Genomic DNA, 20,410 nt, shown 5'->3' with positions numbered 1-20,410 from the left:
TCCTGGCCGAGATTGACCTCTCGGGCCGACCTCCCTTGCCGACCTCCTCTGCCGACCTCCGAAGCCGAGTCCTCCTCCACTGAGGCTCCCATAGCACTCCACCGGGGATCTCCGGGCCACGTCAACACATCCCGAGAATCATGGGATAGGGATCGAGCCACGATCCCTGCGCATCACGGAATTGCACTCTACATGGACTCTTACCTTAATAAGAGCCCGACCCCGAAAATAACTCTCCACTCCGCTCTACGCGAGAGAACCTTCCGAAAGAAGGACTCCTACCATACTAGGACTCTGCCAACCGTCTCGTCTCCTCCTCACTCTATAAATACCCAGGTACGGAGCACCATTCATCATCTTGCTTTTTACTACGCAGTTACGCTGTCACGTTGGAGACCTGACTTGAGCATCGGAGAGTCCTAGGCCGGAGCCACACCGGCCCTCTTGCGCTCATTGCTTGGTTTTTGCAGGTTCATTCACGAGCGAACCAAGCACCGGAGGTTTTCACACGCAACAGGTTGATATCTGTTTGGATTCGGTTTGGTATCGGTTTTATATAACTAGTAAGATTCAGTTAGTGCTAATTTTTCTTCTCTTTCTTTTTTAAGTACATAAAATATTTCAAATACAATGCATCTTTGTATCCTATGTCCTATGGCCTATGGATACAATTGGTTGGGTAATCACTAATAAAGGATATGAGATAAAATGAGAAACTATCACAACACATTTAGGGGACAATGAAGCATTAGACATTTACTGATTTACTCATTTATCGGGTTAGGTCGGTTCGGTTTGGGTTCGGGCCTAACGGTTCGGGCTATCGGTGCACCGTCTTGCTAGTCCAAACCAAACCAAACCGTTTGCCTTTCTGGATCCATAAACCGAACTAAACCATTAAGAGTTCGGTCCGGTGTGGTCCGGGCTCGTTCGGGCTGGTTTCATCTGTTCGGGTTGGGTACTGACACCCTTAGTTAAAATGGTGGGAACCGTGGCTTTTTTATTCCAACTAATAGTGATTTTCTATAATGAAAATGTGTTTTTGATCAATTAACGTAATATTAAACCAAAGACCCAAAGTCGAAGAAGCGGATTGGCAGGCACCGAGTCTGACTGTGGAATTCTGGGCTCTGCTGTTTTGTTGCGGCAGTTATGAAAATGGTAACACTTGTCCGAAGGTTTTTGCCCCAAAACCCCACACCACTCCGGTCCTACTGTTCTTCGCCGTCCTCCCCTTCTCCCGCCACTAGCAAGCTATTCGTTGGAGGTCTCGCTTCTTCCTCCTCTTCCCACCCCCCCCCCCCCCCCAAAAAAAAAAAAAAACCCTCCTCTCTTTCTCTCTGGTTATGTATTAATTTCAAACTTTGTTCTGGTGTTAAAGGTCTCTCATGGGCAGCGGACGAGAAATCTTTGAAGGACGCTTTCTCTTTCTTTGGAGAGGTAACGGAAGGTAAAATGCAAGCCTTTTCTGGGTTTCTTCACTGGTTCTCTGAATACCTCATACATGTCAATTTTGTTTTCATCCTTCACATGTTCGATGAAAGGTCTGATTAATCACAATTCCTTCACATCTTCTATTGTAAAGCTACCTTTTCTTTACTACCACTCCCTACCCTTTTACAGTTGACATATGATATCCGACAAGAAATGTAGTATCTTTCTTCTTTTTCAGGCATTGTCTTATCGATGATCCTTGACTTTCCACTTTATGTATAAACCTTGGTAGAATCTCAGTAGATTTTATGGACTCTCATAACTGATAGGAAATTTATCATTCTAGGCTCCGTCTGGTTGCAAAGTAAAGGAAGGGAAGGGAAGTGAAATAGTTTTTAAAAAGAAAAAGGAAGTTTTGAAATCATGATTAGGTAACCTACTTAAAACTCTTCTCATGTTTGGAAATTTTACTTTTCATGTTAACTTTATTTTATTCAAATCAAAGCTATTTGATTGCAAGGTTAAATTTAATAACCAGATTTTGAATGCTTTTGGAGTTAATAACACAATAATGTTCGGTAATAATTACAGAAGTTTCCATTTTAATATTGATTTGATTTCACTTCCCTTTCCTTTATTTCCCTTGCAAAGAGAGACTTATAGATTGTATTAGTTGAAATTAGAAGATCCATATGCCCAATTGAGACATAAGCAAACCTTGGTGCGATGGCTCTAGTGCAACCTGGTGGTGGGGTTCGAATCAACGAAACAGCCTCTCCGCGAAGCAGGGGTAAGGCTGCAAACATCTGCCCCTCCCCAGAACCTGCAGTAGTGGAAGCCTCGTGCACTGGGCACCCTTTTTGTAGCATTTTTGTCTTTATGTTGGGGGTGTAGGGAGAAGGAGGTCTTCGGTACATCTTCAGAATATGGGTCTCAATTAATTGCCCTTTTATTGTTACCTTCATAAAGTAAATTTGTCAAGGTTAATCATACAAGGATGCACTAAATTCCTTTGATTACAGTATATTTCCATTTTTGACTCATCATATTTCTATTATTACAGTAAGATGTTGGAACTTGAGCTTAGGTTGTTCTCTGATGCATTGGCATCAAACTAGTAATTTTATGACAAGTTTGGCAAAGGAGGTGTGTAATTCAACAAACTTTTCCTCTTTCTGTTCTATTTCTTCCTTATCTTTTAGCTTGTGATGGAAGTAAGAAATCTTATTAACAAGAACAGGCAGAGGTAAGAGAACACCCAGGGAGAAAAATTGCTTACTGAATTTTATTTATTTATTTTTAAATCTCAAGAATAGATGATCAAAAGAAGAGCTTTAGGAAGAAAATTTTCATTGCAATTTGAAAAATGAGAAACCTGAACCCCCTATAATCCTCAAAGATTGAGCACCAAAACAAAAGTTAGGTATACTCTTGCTCTCCCACCTTGGTCCAAATATTACTTTGCCAGTGTATGTTTCTTTGTAACATTTTCCCAACAAATTATATTGTACATGTCTCTTTTTTTTCAGTATCAGTTTTTACATTTTGGCTCTGTTCAATGTAAAAAGGCGGGAAAAGGAATTTTTTCCTTGTTATATTTTCCTACTTTTTCAATACCTTTTTATGCATTATACATTAAATCAAACAGTGGGATAGCCTTTTTTACAGATAAATTTCCCTTTTCTGCCTTTTTACATAGAAACAAAAGGAGCCTTTGGCATTACAGATTCTATTTACTTCTTTCCAGCTTAATGAGTTTTCAAGATTGAAATCTATGGTCCATGAGGCCATGAGATTTGAAATATTTCCAAAGAAATGAGACAACGCAAGAGGTGGGGCAGTGAATGACAGATAATTCACAATCTGCCATCTTTATCTGTTGAGAGCACTTAAATTTGGGAATGTGAGGTCTCCTCAAGATAAGATGGTCTACTATGAGGATTGTACTTGTAGGCTGTCCACACTGGGAGAAAGAAAAGAAAGAGATAAAAAGACAAATGGAATTGGCTACAAATACAATGGGCTGACCATCTTGGAATGAAGGGCCCCTTATTGACAAAGAATGCAAAGGTCAGATAAGGGTTACAAGTCAGAAGGCAACAAACTGGTAGCGGTAAACACATAAATACATCCAAAGAACAGAGGAGATTGACAACCAGACACAATTTTCTGTTATTACTGTTTCGAAGTTCAAACATTTTCAGAGAAGAGAAAAGATAACAAAAGATCAATAATGAAACATCAGCTGACAGCACTGTGGAGGAGCTATGGAGAGATTGATTTGATATTCGATGAGCGCAAACCCTAATTTGAGATTTTGAGTGAGGAAAGGCTACTAGGAGATCTTCAGAAAGACAATCCTTTTATGCCACCCTGTGTGTGTAAATAAAAAGATAAAACACAAGAAAACATTCAATGTCACCTCATCTGCAACAGATTCAGCACAACCTTTCTACTGTAAGCATTCTACAGTTACCATGTGTCACTATTTCTAGCCCAGCAATCTCTGCAACCTTAAGTTGAAAATATTGGACTACCAATCTTTCATCTTCATTATTATTTTCTTGGTTTAGGCAGTAGAATCAACAGTTCTCTAACTCCCTCACTGCAAACTAAGGGATACCTACCCTTTTATATCTATGTATTGAATCTGTACTTTTGTAGTTCAAATCTAGTTAAATTAGATACCCGTAGATTGCTAACAATAAGTATTTTAGAGTCATTTTCCGTAGAAGCAGATATGGTTGTTTGCTTCAGTTTATGGAGGAGTAGTTTAAATTATTTTTCTTTTGAAGGACTTTAAAGCTAATAAGCCATTGATAGAATTAATTCACTTCTAGATTGGTGTAACTAAAGATGGTTGGGTAATATGTATCTAGCCAATCAGATTTGATTGACTGCTTCTGCTTTGCACTTGGGATCAAAAGGAATACTTCATTCATGAGTCATGTGTTTACGGCATGCCATGAGAGAACATAACCTAACAGTTATAACTAAGCAATTCTATTTGTTGGTCAGTTTGCAGTTTTCATTTGTCAAACTGGTACTTGGTTGGGATGTGTAAAGCATCAGATTGGTTCTGAGCTGAGCATTTGTGTTAAGCATAGACAGTTGTATATTGGAAGACTTTAGTCTGTAGATAAATAATCTACTTGACATCACTATCTCACCTATGTATGGAGGCAAGTGTCGCCATGCTATGGATATATTTGTACAATACACTTAGAGATTTTAATGATTGACTTAATGATATCTAAAGCCAAAATGTTGACTTAATGATCTTAATCGTTTGGTCTTGTCACAACATTTGTTGGGTAGGAAACAAAAAGGATTTCCTTTCCTGTGATCAATGCTTTCAAGGTGCCTCACCCCTATACCATCTCTATTATGATTTCATGGAGATCTAAATGATGCTTAGCTTTTATTTACTTATTTGTTGATGTAAAATTATTGCTTTCTGTGCTCCAGTGAGGATCATGTATGACAAAGACACTGGGAGATCAAGAGGATTTGGTTTTGTGTATTTCTTAAAGGATAATGATGCAAAGTGTGCCAAAGATGCTATGGATGGAAAGGTAAGCATATGCTTATCATAGCCATTTGTTTCAATGCAGAAATATTATTCCAATGATATGGTGCCAAACAAAAACAATAAATTATCTAGTCATATAATCCACTGAGATGATCACTATTGCAGGCATTGTTAGGTCGGCCATTGAGGATAAGCTATGCTCTTGAAAAGGTTCGCGGTGGACCTGTTGTAGTCCCTCGCATGTCAAATGTTCGTGATGCCACTGGTCAAAATAATTGATTGATATACAGATCTGTTTCTTTATTTTTTGTTTTTTGTGTTTCTTATCTATATCTCATGGTGAAGAGTTCTGAACTACTCATTTATGTAATAGTAACTAGAAAAATAAGAGGTTACTTTTTTGTGACTCCACTGCCCATGTAGAAAGGAATGACCCTAATTCCTGCCGCCGTACTAACAAGAAAAAAAAGAATATATACATGAATTGTGGTGTGTGTGGAGGGTTTGGAAAAACAACCTTGTAGTTGATCCCAGTTAGTTATTTGTGTCTCTGTTGTGTGAGGACTGAGAAGAAAAGATAGTGAAAAAGTTGTCTGAGCTGACCACAGATTGTACGTTACCACACACTCTCTCTCTCTCTCTCACATGAATTGATCTCTCTTTGCCTCCCGTGTACGAAACAGTTTCATCGCTCTCATTTGTATGCTCTCTTATGCCTCTTGCTCAGAGAACCCTCTCCCATTTTGATGAATACTACTGAATTGGGGGGGGGGGGTGGTTTGGGGTGGGGGTGGGTTGGTCTGGAAAATTAAGGGTAGTGAACAGGCAGAAGTCTTCATATTGTAACTGTCGATCAGTATATCACTAACCTAGAAAACTTTCAGACTGAACTGGAAAAATACAGATTCTGGATGCCCTTGTGGATTATATGTTTATAATATTGGGTCATCAATGGGTCAGTACTGGTTCATGTATGGTCAAATGCAGAAGTGCTTGAAATGCTAATACAAACGGAGCTGAATTGAAGGTAAATAAAGCAAACTGAATTTAAAACCAGCAATGGATTGAGGTTTCTTCTCTAGAAATCGATTTACTTGCACACACACACATGCATGCATGCATATTTTAAATATTCTTTGTTTTGGTGTTGAATTCTACTGGGTCTGACTGCATTTCTTGGTGGATTCTCCTGGCTTTGGACATTAGTGTTTTCTAGCTTTTATGTTCAAGGACACACACACACACGATCTGATTAAGTGGCATTCATCTGAAGGATAGGAACTTTTAAGGGGTTAGGTACATTATTATGTGCTTTATGTGGTGGCCATTGTTGTGTTTAATGTAATAAATTGACCCCTAGCCCCACCTTTGGCTGTGCACAGCTTGTGTTCTTTGTTCTATAGCGGGATTGTTTAGTTGTGGATTTAGATATAGATTTGATATTACTGTTGCAGCCGAAATTTAGATTCCTTTGGACCATTCACTCTTCACTCACCCGTGCATTTGATTTGGCAAATCTTCCTTTCTTCACCCACCAACTAAAGTCTAAAGCATTCTCTATTTCCAATCCCACGTGAAGCTGTGAATGCTCTGGTGCAACACATATAATGGAATGAATGGATGAGATACCCACCTTCTATTTACTCTTAGAATAATGAGAGATGGTGCAGATACCTTTGGAGTACCTAAGCTACCTTAAATTTTAAGTACAAAAATATATGCAGTTTCATTATTGGACTCACTCTGACCATTTGAGGTTTCTTTAATATGAGACCATAAGAAAGAATCAGCTACCTTTTTGATATCCCCCCAACCACCTGAGACTTGAGATGATCATGACACTTATTGCCAGTGTTCTAAACATGGTTTTAAAAATAGGAATTGAATCAGATTCGGATTGGAATTGGCTGTGATCAACCCCAATTCTGCCAATGTGACAAGGCTAAAATTTTCAGATTTGAGGTCCGATTCTAGGGTTCTTAGGACTGACTTCGATCGATTTGCTTCAATTCTGTGTTTGGAAATGCTGGCTCTAAATGTATCTGAACTTGATTTTTGACAGCCGCAGAGTTTCTACTTTCTAATGGCCAAAATTTTGATCATTTTGGATTATCACAGTACAAAATAAAAATCTTTTGAGGTTTTCTTAAATTTTAACGGCAAACGGGTAAAATGTATTTCTACAAGATAGTATGCTGAATTGTTTTGCAGGAAAATAATAGAAAATTTTTATTACTTTTGGATCTGTGTTACAAATAAAATTATAATATTTTAAATTTTTCTTGAAAATGAAGTAATGGGAAAGATAATTTTCTGAAAAATATTATGTTAAAATATTTCTTGAAAAACTATAGAGAAAATTTACTCTTGAAACTTAAAAAAAAAACCAAGCAACAACAACTCAGGCTTATTCTAATTAAATGGGGTTGACTACACAGAACTCTACGAGGACATTAAAAAAACGATTAATAATAAGAATAAAAGAAAGGGAACACAACAATCATAACTATGAATTTGTTTAAAACAAACTAATTGGGGTTGGCTACACGGATCCTTGCCCTGCAATCAGTTCTATTCGACATCATATTAAAAACAAGATTTAAATTATGCATATCTTTCCTCACCACTTCTCATAGGTTCATTTTAGACTTAGCCCTAATTCTTTTAGTACCTTTAATCTGAGTCAAGGATCAAGAACTCAGGTTTCGATCAGGTTTCAACCTGGCTAAAACCGAGATTTGATCGAAACCTGGTATTTTTTCCCACTCATGGGGAAACCTTGGTTGGAGGGGTTTCTGTCGAAACTAAGTCGAGATATTCTTTTCTCGGTCGAGATGAGGTATTATATAGGCCTGGTTCAAGGTGGTTCAACCATGTTTCGATCGAAACATTGTCGAAACTGTAGATACCGATTCGAAACCATGTAGTTTTTAAAATACCCCTCCATCTCGTCTCAGAAATCTGCGAAACTGAGATATCTCGGTAGTTTCGACAGGTTTCGACCGAGTTTTCTTTCCATGATCTGAATTAAGGCATTCGATGGCCTCCGCTGAACATGGTCATACCACCTCAAGTGACTTCCTCGTAGCTTATCTTGAATCAAAACTGCTTCCAAACTAGTTATAATATGGTTATTCCTTATTTTATCCTTTTGGTTTTGCCACTCATCCATTTCTAAAATCCTCATATCTATTACACTTAGTTTATCTATGTAACATTTCTTAATTGTCTAACATTCTGTGTCATACATCATAGTCGGTCTTATGATTGTCCTGCAAAATTTTCCTTCAAGTTTTAAAGGTATTCGTCAATCACATAGCACTCCAGATACACCTCTCCACTTTAATAATCATTTTTAGTCCTTTGTGAAACATCGTCTTTTATATTACGAGTAACAAATTAATTTTTTTTTTTTTTTTTTTTAGATTGCTTTAAATTTATTTCTTGTATTAAGCTAGAATATCATTATGAAAGATGAAAAATTTCAAATAATGGACTCAATTTATAATATTTTGTTGAAATAAATTCAATTTTCCTCTCCAATTTTATTGTATTCCAAATTCCAATATGTTTTATAGTTTAATTAACTCCAATTGTTGTAGCTTGAGTGCTTGACACCGAGACACTTGAAATTGGGAAAACCTGCAACTTCCAAGCAGACTATAAGCAAGCAGTCCGAGAGAATCCGCACATCTTTATAAGTTTCGTTTGTACTATTATCAGCTGTGCCGAGTCATGAAAAAGTTGTAAATTATTGTACAAAAAACCTGACCTAACCTAACCTAACCTAATCTAGATTGGCCAGATCAAGGGGAGAGTACGGACGTAAAGGACAATTAAATAAGTAAAGAAAGATGGTGGATTAGTGGGGGCCCAGGGTGTTTCCAACTTGGAAGAATGAAATGAACCAAAACCAATTCCAAGTGTCGCGGTGTCAAGCTACTTATAATAAAGCCCCCCATAATTTAATAATAATAATAATAATAATCTGGATTATTGAGAAATGAGCCCTCAAGACTTTTGAGGCGTAGTAGAACAAGTCAAGCCACGTCTAGAGTGTCCAACCCCCCCCCCCCCCCAAAAAAAAACAATCATCTCTAGAGTAGAGTCTTTCTTTTGTGTTTTCGCCGCCATCCATGGTGGTGGTGCCCCCGACCGCCACCGCCGGAGTGAATAGTAACTACTAATGTGTTAATAACATGAAAATAACAAACGGGAATCGACAAAAACAAATTAATGTGAGGGACGGGTGACTCACTACTGTTTGTTTGTTTCAACACTTTCACTCATCAGAGTCTCGATCGAGGAGAGAGAGAGAGAGAGAGAGAGAGGTTCTTCACTTTTATACTTGTCTCTCTCTGGAGTTTTTTAATGGCTTCGCTTCGAAAACCTTCTTTGGCTCCGTGCCCGATAGATTGACATTTGTCGTGAGGTTAGATTCTTAGATACCATATGATCTTTGGCATCAACCTATTTCTAGCAACTGTGATTGTATATTTGGTGAGTCCAGAGACCCCACTCCATACATCTCTCTCTCTCTCTCTCTCTCTCACTAGCATATTCATCAGCTGAGCAAGAAGCCCAAGATGCAATATTAGCCAATATATATATAATGATACCTTGAACCATGACCATAAACCTGAAAATTCAAAAGGAAGAATTAGTGCCAAAGCAAACCGGCCAGATTGACTGGTTTATATTAATCTTTTGAGAAAGAGAACGCCGGTCGCACAGTGCATGCCATCCCTGCACCCCCAGCATGAAATGACCATCATATCTCCTGAGATCCTATAAATGATCAGGGGGTATGACAATCATTTTGCGCAACCTTATGTTAGAGCACAAAGGCAATATATTTGGTATAATCGGATAATGTTCTTTTTTTCTTTTTCTTTTTTATTTTTTATTTTTTAAAAAAAATATATCCAAAAATATACATCTTACACCCATACTTACACCCATACAGATACAGATAAAATGACCATCACACCCTCATGAAATATATAAATAAATAGATATTTTGAAGACCATAGTCGTATGTAAGACGCACTTCACTACTATTTGAGAGGTTTTCTTTTCTGGATTCATGAAAAAAACTATTTGAGAGTCGAGAGAAGCGACAGTTTAGCAATTGCTATCATCACATAAAGAAGAGGAAGAAGAAGAAGGTTCGGAGAGGTTGTGTTGCTGGGTGGGGGTGTAGGACCCGCTGCCATTAATTGGGTGGTAGCGCTGTTTTGGTTTGGCACATGCCTCTCATCATTTCGCCCCCAAACAAACGCCATTAACAAGTATTGTTGTCAAAGACAGCCGAGAGAGAGAGAGAGATATCACATTCACTTACTTCCCCTAATTAATAAAAAGGAATTTTATATGCAATTCATCTCTGTTCACCACTGCCACGCAGCCATTGCTTCGAACTCCTTTTTTGTTTTCCCTTTTAACGGATTATTCTTTTTTTATTACTCTTCTGTGAATTCAAATTCTCTCAAATAGTTGGTTGGTGTAATACTACTGTAGCATCACATTGGTATCATAAAAGAATTGAACAAAGCTGTTCAGGTGGACTGGTGGGGGAGGGAATAAAGGAGGACATTAATGAAACTTATGCTTCATCAAAAAAAAAAAAATTTGAAACTTATGCTATTGACTTTACTATATATAATTAATGGGAGAAAGAATGGTATCTGATCGTGTGTGGTATGTGACCTTGCATTTAAACACAGGTAACACGGAATGACAATTGCATCCTTATGAAGAGGTAAAAATTTCTTAGGGCATAGTGATCATTTCGTATGGCTCTGTGTTTGAGCACTGGATCCATATGCCACACGCAACCACTTAACGTGCCCTTTCTCATAATTAATATACTCGAAAACAATGTTGGACCAAATCCAAGACCAAGTTTTGGGTTTCTTTTAAGGAAGGATGTATAGCTCTAATAATTTTGCTAATCTTATGTATATGGCTACCCTAAATTCATCTTAAACCTTTCTTCCTTTATTTAGTTGGTTTAAGGTTTAAGCAATTGTTTACAAGGAAAAAAAAAACACTAGAATTGACTTTTCTTTTTTTTTTTTTGATAAAAAGAATTGACCTTTTATTTGTCTTCAATGCTAATCCAAGAAATTCAAGACTTAGCTGATAAGAAAAATACAAATAAGGGTTGGAATAAAGAAAATACATAACCTAAAAACAGTTATGTTGAGTGTGGGAGAAGTGTTGGGACAAATGATCAAACGCATCAAAGAAAATACACAACCTAAAAACAGAGGAATTTACTGTGGTTCAAGTTAACCCAAAAGAATCAAATAATTTTATAAGGAAAAAGAAGTAGATGCCCAGACACAAGAAGGGCAAAATAATCACCCCAACCTCGTGAAATGAAAATCCCACCCCTAATGGATGCTATTGTGCGCCTTTCATTGGCCCCCACACTGATGTAGGGACCATGCCATCAGACAACAATCCCCCTCCCAATTTTATGTTAACCAAAAAATACTGCACCTCTCCAACCCACTCTGTTGTCTATCATGATTTTCCCTATAGAGACTACAAATTTTCCCAATAAAAACAATAAATAGACACTTTAAACCTGTATTTTCTACACAATTATAATTTTACTCATGCACCTATAATGGATCTAAAACCAAGTTAACCAATCCAATTAAACATATATAAGCTCAATAATAACGTACTATATGGGTCCTACAAAATACAGGACACATCACAACATAAATAAATTTTAATCATAACCACCTTGGTCCTTAGGTGAATTTAAACCTTACCCTTGCCTCAAATGACTTTTGGTAGAAAGAAAATTTATTGATAAGACCAGTCATTACTCTTCTGAAAATTATCACCTCGTTTTGCCCGTTCCCAGCCCCACCGGCGGGTGGTTGGCATGGGTAGAAGGTCATTCAGATGCCTCTTTCCCAATATAAGATTTGGGGTGATTGGGTTAAGTAGATCCCAATGTGAGATCAAGGACACAAGAATCATTGCTACACTGTGGGTGACCTGCTGGACATGGTCAAGTACATTTTGAGACTAGAACATCTCTTACTTCTTTGTCTTGTATTCTCATGTCTCATATTATAGAACTACGATCTAGTGTTTAAAAGCATGGAAGAAAAACTCGATCGAAATCTGTCAAAACCACCGAGTTAAATCGGTTTCGTAGGTTTCTGAGACAAGTTGAAGGGGATTTTATAAAATCCTTGGATTTGATCGGATTTTGACACATATGCCCATCGAAACTAGGGGAAACTTGGCTCGAAACTAGGATATACAGGTATTTATGCAAGAAACTATCAGAAACCAGGACAGACACTTAGTTATTATGTCTAATCATTTAAACAAATATTTTTAATTTTTATTTCATTTACTTAAGATATTATTCATAAATAAGCAAATACCCCTTATTTGAATATAATAAAAATAATAAAAAGCTCAAATTCCAAAAGAAAAAAAAATCAACCCCCCAGTTTAAGAACAAAAATTAGATTTTCGATGATAGGTACAATTCTCAACTTTCTAATACTGGGGTTTTTCTCAAATCTAAAAATTCTATAAATCTTAATATGGTAAAACATTGCTATAAACCAAAAGTGCAGTAAAATATTCATTTGTTTTGATGTCCAGAAAAATATTTTCATTCAAAGCGATTTTGACAGTATTCGCACACACCAAATTAAGTTTGACCGGTACATAACTCCTTCAATATAAATCAGATTTAAACAATCTTGGACTTGTTGGAAAGCTATCAAAACAAAGCTTTCTAATAAATCCAAGATTGTTTAAATCTCATTTATATTGAAGGAGTTATGTTCCGGCCAAACCTTATTTGATACAATGTCCAAGAACAATATACAATATCAAACTTGGATCAAAACTACAAGTAATATTTTTAGTGTTCTCTATGTGAAACTAATGCATGGATTGGGTTTAAAATGTCAAAAATAGACAGCACACAAGAATCAGGATAAAAAATCAACTTCCGGGCTTCGAAACCAAGGTTCGAGTTTGCCTGGAGAAAGCCCCAGGTTTTGACCGAGATATGGTCAAAACCTAGTAGAAACCCGAGTTTTAGAACCTTGTCTAAAAATCGGATCAGATGACCGAGTACGGCCAATTCAAATCAGAATTGGCAAAGGCCAATCCCGGTTCTGGCCTGAACGGACCAATCCTTGTATGTATACCAAACTGATTCCAATCTGATCCAAATCAGAATCGGGCAAGATTATCCGAATTACAAGTTTTTAAAAACATGCTACAATGAGATTAGGACACAATGGTAGTTCGTGTCTTCAATGCTTGTGTATTTCAAATCTATGAAGTTTTACTATTCATGCATAAAAGGAGAACGTAATCAACACAAATGTCTGAGTTACCTCTTACTTTTGCATTAATGGTACTATTTGCCCTCCTCCACATTTATTTTCGATTTGCGATTCAGAAGAGCAAGGGAGAGAGAGCTGCAAGCTATGGATTTTAATTCTCTCCAATTCCCTAATATGTGCAATGAAACAGTTCGGACGTTCAACGGTATGTATTTGATTGGTTAGAAAAATAAATCCAAAATCCTTCAAAAGAAAAATCTAGAAATTAAAGAAAAAAATTAATTTTTGAATTCTTAAAAAATAAAAATAAAAAACACAAAACAAAACAAAAGGATGTTGGTTTGGTGGTAGATGGGTAGTGCAATGCATGAAAATCCTCTCCAACATGCCAGGGCAGCCTGTATGCATCAGACCGCTGGACGCTAACCTTAGGATGTGTGCCAATTGTCCAGTGCTCACTAGAGAGGATCTTGGTCCATAGTGCAATTCTTAAACCTCTTCTATAATTTTGTATAATTACTAAAATGGCATCAAGTGGAAATGATTATAAAATACAAATTAGATGACATCTTTTGTAATTTTAGCTACTTCCTCTACTCATTTTGATTGGTTCCCTATCTCATGAACTAACTCATGAACGGTCACGTGGAAAATAGTGAAACGTTATATTTCACAAGGCATAATGAGGGAGAAGAAAACCCTTATTGTTTTGATTAGGATGTTAGATGACTTTAATTTGGTGTCAAAATTGGGATCCTAATTCAATTGTGTTTTACTTTTATATTTCACAATTATATTTTTCATGATTCTTAATTGTTCAAAATTTAAAATTTCTCATTGCCTTATTTTTACATTTTTTTTCTTTATGAAATTCGCTTTTACACTTGATAAAATCAAATTAAGCTCAAACTTGATACATGAAAGGACCTTGACTAGTTACAGCCAGGTTTAGGGATCAAATTGCACCTCACCTTGGCGATAGGGTTGGGGCCTTGTTTGAAGGGGGGTGCATAAAGGAGTGACGACAACGACGGCAACGACAACAACAACAAATGGGGTTGGCTATACGGATCCTTTCACACACACACACACATTAAAAAAAATAGAAAGTTCTTCCCAAAAGCAAAGGAAAGTAAGAGGGATGAAGAGTAAAAATGAAGAAATAGGTTAAGAAAATCTCAATTACATGGTGTGGATAACATGGATCCTTGCCCTCCTTTGTTTAAAAGAGTGACGATGAAGATAAATGGGTATAATGCTTACCTATCTTTAAAATTTTAAGCAGCATTTTATGGATCCGACTCCTCTACTTCCGCCTGCCCGGTACTATCGTGTGCCTCCACACACAAACATGATGGAAAGTACTGCCCTATCCCCACTCGGGCAAGGCGCTCGGGCAAGGGTAAGGCGGTACATTCCACCTTGCTTGTGTGTGGAACACACATGGCAATAGAGACAGGCAAAAATAGAAGAGTCAAATTGTCATCTTATCGCATGACTGAGGTTTTTCTAAATATTGAACAAAACAACTTCTTTGGTGTTTGTAAATAAAAAAGCTCAGCCTTTAATATGCAAGTAACATGAACCGTATGGTTGATCCGACTAGTGCAAAGTATCAGATCGGATTTAATCATCGTGAAAATTGATATGATACCAATACAGTTTGGTTTTGGCACTGATCAGACAATTTTGCCATAATTTGTTCATACCATTCCATTGACATGGGATCATTCAGGTATCGAGATCAGCCTGTGCCCTGTGCCAATACCGATACAGATCACCCCATACCGCCGATCCGATATTAACACCTCAAAAGTCAAAACCATGAATCCCCTATACCAAAACCCATATGTGCGAGAGCCTATACACACAAGAGGTGGTGTTGTGTAGTGTGTAGAACCATTTCCCTATTACAATGTAAGAAGTGAGAACTTAGCAAACCTCCCGACCCATGAACCCCATGGCCTCCACCATTCACATGACATGTCATGAACTCATGATATGACGTCACTTGTATTCCATGTAGATTCATTCAACCACCGATATTAACACCTCAAAATGGAGCGTGTCAGTACAGCAACAGATAAAAATCCTACTATTATACCACTTTATTTTCATATCATCTGAAGCCCACGCATCAGTACCTTCTGCTCATCTTCCACTGGACCCACTCACTCCCCGCCACCCATTGGTTAATTACAACCGTCAGATTTTACTTAATTCACACATTTGCAATGGAAGGAAAGCTTTGTATCAAAGTTATAACCGGTACCGGTTTCTATATAAATAAACAACAGAAAGCCGAAAGTTGACTAATTATATATGCGGAAGAAGCATGTGGACTTCCACATCACATGTAAATCTCATCATTGAAGAATTTATGTCCGGCCAACAGGCAACATTTTGAGTTCAATATTATTATTGAGGCCAAATGTTCTCCTTGCTGAGGGCTGCACCAAGACACATGGGGGTGGGCAAAATGATCATTCTGTCCCCTTGAATGGTAGGTCCATATGTTTGGCGTAGGCTGTGCTGTGACACAGAGAACATCTGTCCTATTATTGATTATAAATTAAAAGAAGGAAAATTGTGTCACAACGAAGGTATAACCTCTGGAAGGGTTGGTATTGGTTCCAGAAAATCATGGACCTCATCGAGTCTACTAGGTCTTTGCTCTCCTTCACCTTTAGAGAGGGGAACAAAGCAGTAGATTGGCTAGCCAATTTAGCTTGTGAATCGACTTCTGATATTTATTTTAGTGGGAAGATGAATCTCCCTCTGGATCTTCGGTGGATTATTAGAGAAGATGCTTTTGACTTTCCTGTGTTAAGGAATTAGACTTTCCATTGCTTGGGGTTGCTTGTAAGGGTTGTGAGCTTTCTTGGTTTTCTTTCTGGAGAGTTGAGGGTTCAATATGTTTTAGGTTGGGGTAAGGCGGGTAGGTCCCCCCCCCCCTTGTATTCTTTCTTATTCTTTGATTTATCTTTAATAAAATCGTAGAGGCTGGCCAGGTCCTAGATAATTCGGATTTAAAAACCAAAAAAAAAAAGGGAAAAAATACTATAGTCCTTAAGATGTCTATCTATGGGCCTTGTACCAATCAAATGGCAGATTAGTAGGGTCTTTTAAAAGCAAATAATTGTTGACCTATTATTTGTCCAGGTCAGTGTCTATCTAATCTGAAAACCTTTAGTCCAAACGCATATCACAATAATGCCACATGTAAATAAAGGAAGGGAGCTAAACTTGTCCCTCCTATGGTGAAAAGAGAATCTCTTTATCCATCCAATCTCCTTGGGTGATAATAAATGATAGAGAAAAAGAATTTTGTTTGAGAGCGTGCAGTGCAGCCTGTGTCAGACACATAAGGGCAAAACCAACTCCACGAAAAACGGAAATGTTGTCCCTATTGATGCTTCCGTTAGCGCAAGAGCCAGGCTCCCAGACAAAGAACGTCTTCCCTAAATTATAAATTTAAAATCTAGTATCACATCACCAATGACATAGAGATTCTCATTTCAGCCTAGGCAGGATTTTAGGTATTGGTATTGATTCAACCGTATCAGTCAAACCAAATCAATATCGACCCTGATTGATATCGATATGTACTGTTGGTATTGGTAAAAATGTGTTCTTATTTGAATGTTATCGGATGAATACCTGCCGATATGTAACAGTATCATAGAACTAGCAGATGATCCGATTCCATGAACTAAAATCTTGACCCTTGGTGAGGAAATTAATTCCTACCAAATAAACAGGCACCAAGTTTTCTTGAAGCCACATCTTTCACCGATGGCCATCATTGTGGTTAGATGGTTGTTAGGGAACAATGAAGGGCATTTTGGACCATCAATATATAATAAGGTCTTAGGTATCAATATTGGTACCTATATTGATCTTGGTTGATATCGATAAGGATCAGTTGTATCAGGCTGGATTTGGACCATATCGGTTTTTGGAGTTGATTTATCCTGCTTTGTACTGATACCATTGTTATAGTATCGGCATCATATATGTATCATGCCAACGATATTGATAAATATCAACCAATATGACTAATATGATATCTATATTCACATACGTTAAACCATGCCATATAGGGCAAGGAGTAAGGGAGTAATTATGTCCTTAAAACTATTGTTTGGAGGAAAATTGGATCAGGGAATAACACCAATTGCTGGTTTGACCCCTGGATTCCATCAATTCCAGGAGGCTCAATACCCCGTACTTTTCACTCAAATCAATCTATATATTTTATTAAGGATCTAATTTCTGGTTATTCTTGGAATTCAGATTTATTCCTCCAATTATTTCTTTTTGTGTTCATTGATGAAATTTTAAGGATCCATATTTCATATATTGGATTGTTGGCTGGAATGTTTGGTTCAGACAAAATAAAAAGCTAGCTTGAGAGTCTATCTCAAGAGCTTCTTTTATTTGTTGGTACCTTTGGCGTGCCCGTAATGAGCAGGTTCTCAATGGCAAGGTTTGGACCCCGTCTGATGTGCTACAAATGGCTGATAAAGCCTTCATGGAGTTTCACAAAACTGTTCAAAAGCCAGGTGAGAATTCAGGACGTGCCTCAAACTTTTCTTCGCCTGATTTGGGGAGTGATAGTTTACATCGGTGCTCTCATTGGTCTCCTCCCCCAGTGGGCTTTGCTAAAGCTAACTGTGATGCGGCTCTCATTGCTGATTCGATCAAAGGAGGGTTGGGAGTTAGTTACAGAGACCACACGTACTGGTGCTTTGTTAAGGGCTCGCTCCATCCCACAGTTGTTTGGTTTGATTATTCAAGGAGAATTGTAGGCGATTCGTGCTGCTCTTGTCTATGCTTTAGAGCTGGGTTTCGATAATCTTGTGGTGGAGTCTGATAGTAAGGATGCTATCATGTTCATTGAGGGTTCGAAATCCCCAGGGTGGGAGGTGGAGGACTTAGTAGCGGATGTGACTAGACTAAGTTCTTCCTTTTCCTCTATCAACTTTTCTTTTGTTCCTAGGGCTATGAATGGTGTTTCGGATGCTCTAGCCAAGAAGGCGCTGTCTATTGGGTACTTGACAGATTGGCCAAATTCCATTCGGTGGCTTCAGGAACTTTGTGTGACTGATGCCATTGCTTGTACTCACCCCTCATCAATAAATTCCCCGTTACCAAAAAATATATATATATTTCATATATTGATGATCAAATGGAGATGCAACCTTTCTAAAATTGGGATGTTTTCCTCTCAACAAGCTGCAAAGTTCATTTTGAATACTCAATCTAGCCCCATTCAATCAATATGGTGGTGATTTTTCTAGAAAAGTAATATCCATCCGAAATTTAAAATGTTCTTTTGGCATGTCTTAAATGCAGGATTGTCTGTCAAAACGCTTCTCTCGAAATGGGTGGCAATCGATCCTACATGTGTTTTATGCGGTTCTTCTGATGAGTCCATGTGGCACATTTTTCTATCATGTGATTGGACTAAACGTATATGGGCATCTAGCCCTCTTGGATTGAGAACAAAGCTTCTCTCCAACTCTTCACTGGCACAACTGCGTCTGCGTGTCTTCTTTTTCACTCCAGCGCCTTGGATAAATAATCTTCTTATTGGTTTTTTTCAATTTTTATAATTACATATTATTATATTTGGTTTGTAAGGAACAAAGTGGTCCATGGATTTGCTACAACTGATCCTTAGTTTATTATGTAGTCTGTAAATAAGTGGCTATGTGATTTGACAATTCATCTCCCATCCCTACTATCTACTACATCATTTGATTCCTCTTTGATTACAATTCATTACAGTCTGACCCAATATGTATTTAACCATGATATCTATTGCCATTTTTAATCTACGCAGGCATATATACTTGACCAGCAACTAAGATTAACCAGTTGGGCCTTTTGCATTTTGATAGCTGGTTAGAATGTTATAACTTCTACAGGTTACCACACAACATCATACAAGATGGAAGCAGATCTAATTAGAATAGTGAAAGAATGGAATTTGCCAGAAAAACAAAGATCAAATTAAAAGAAGTTAAGAGCAACAACAGGATCTGAACAACTACCTTCACCCTTCTGAAAATGTCCAACTTCCTTGGAACTTAGTCTAACTTTACCAAGAGTACTTTTAAATGGTGTACTGAAGACAGATAACCTTTTGATTCTATTTAGAGAATTAGCTTATGAAGCAGTATCAGGTACATGTAATATCCATCCAAAGGACAACATTGTAAATATTTCTCTTTCTTAATATATTTCTCTCTTTTTCATTAAAAAAAAAAAAAGTTATGTCCCTAGAGTTGAGGATGCACATTATGAAGGAAAACTTCCCCGTAATACACAGTTGGGGATAAGGAGTCTATTTGAGAGTGTGACTACTTTGCCTAGACACAGACCCTTACAAAATGACTTGATCACCCCCAATGAAAGACGGAAAATTCGATTACTATTGATGCTTTTGCATGCTCCTATTGGTTCTTGCATTAGTCCAAAGGCCACACTTCCGGACGGAAAATTCTCCCCCTAAACAGTTTCACATGGAAAGATAATGTTTGGGAAAATCTGAAAAGTCAATAATCTTGAAAGTGCGTAAGATCATGACCATTGAAATATATTGGTGATAAGGGAAATTGATTAATGAGTGATTGTAACTCACAAGCATATCTTCCAACGGTTTTGGAAGTCCAATCAGCTCTGTAGTGGAGAAGTATTTTTTTTCTGATAAATCAATTTAGCCGTCCAAATAGCTCATTTAAAGTAGGGTCCACAAAGAAACGGATGGGATCGGGCATATATATGTGTACAATGTGGGACCAGTAACACGAAAAATGGGATTTCTATTTCCCCTCTTCTCTCTGCAAGTGTTAAAGAGGAAAAGGAGTTTACCTAAATGCAAACCCAATAAAACCTGTTATTGTCTTCGTTCCTTATCTATTCTGTGTCAACCCAATTACAATCTGGAATGTGTGATTAGATGGAATAAGAATCAAATGGAAGTTCCTGACTTCCAGAGATCCACTCCTTCATAATGCCCACCAAAACTCTCTTTCTCTCTCTCTCTCTCCATCTCTGATCTCTCTTTCTCTGTCTTCTCCTTGGACCTTTCACC

The 20,410-nt window shown here is 37.6% G+C and overlaps 1 protein-coding gene across 1 annotated transcript; it reads left to right on the top strand.

Annotated features, from left to right (window-relative positions):
• Positions 1 to 1,094: 1,094 nt before the first annotated feature.
• Positions 1,095 to 5,444, top strand: LOC122642003 (glycine-rich RNA-binding protein 4, mitochondrial-like). Its single transcript, XM_043835376.1, has 4 exons — positions 1,095 to 1,267; positions 1,382 to 1,450; positions 4,903 to 5,009; positions 5,132 to 5,444. The coding sequence occupies exons 1-4, from the start codon at positions 1,153 to 1,155 to the stop codon at positions 5,243 to 5,245; spliced, it is 405 nt and encodes a 134-aa protein (XP_043691311.1). The 5' UTR covers positions 1,095 to 1,152; the 3' UTR covers positions 5,246 to 5,444.
• The last annotated feature ends 14,966 nt before the right edge of the window (positions 5,445 to 20,410 follow it).

Source organism: Telopea speciosissima, chromosome 10, assembly GCF_018873765.1.
Source record: "Telopea speciosissima isolate NSW1024214 ecotype Mountain lineage chromosome 10, Tspe_v1, whole genome shotgun sequence".
In the NCBI taxonomy this organism is placed as follows: domain Eukaryota; kingdom Viridiplantae; phylum Streptophyta; class Magnoliopsida; order Proteales; family Proteaceae; genus Telopea; species Telopea speciosissima.
Note: the sequence above shows the minus strand (reverse complement) of the source record. Positions and strands in the feature narration are given on the sequence as shown.

What these genes read in the sequence shown, in the direction of transcription:
- LOC122642003 (XM_043835376.1), top strand. Translation starts at nt 1,153, where the DNA reads ATGAAAATGGTAACACTTGTCCGAAGGTTTTTGCCCCAAAACCCCACA. An exon ending in CTTTGGAGAGGTAACGGAAG is followed by an intron (nt 1,451 to 4,902) that starts GTAAAATGCAAG and finishes TCTGTGCTCCAG; the next exon opens with TGAGGATCATGTATGACAAA. An exon ending in AAGATGCTATGGATGGAAAG is followed by an intron (nt 5,010 to 5,131) that starts GTAAGCATATGC and finishes TCACTATTGCAG; the next exon opens with GCATTGTTAGGTCGGCCATT.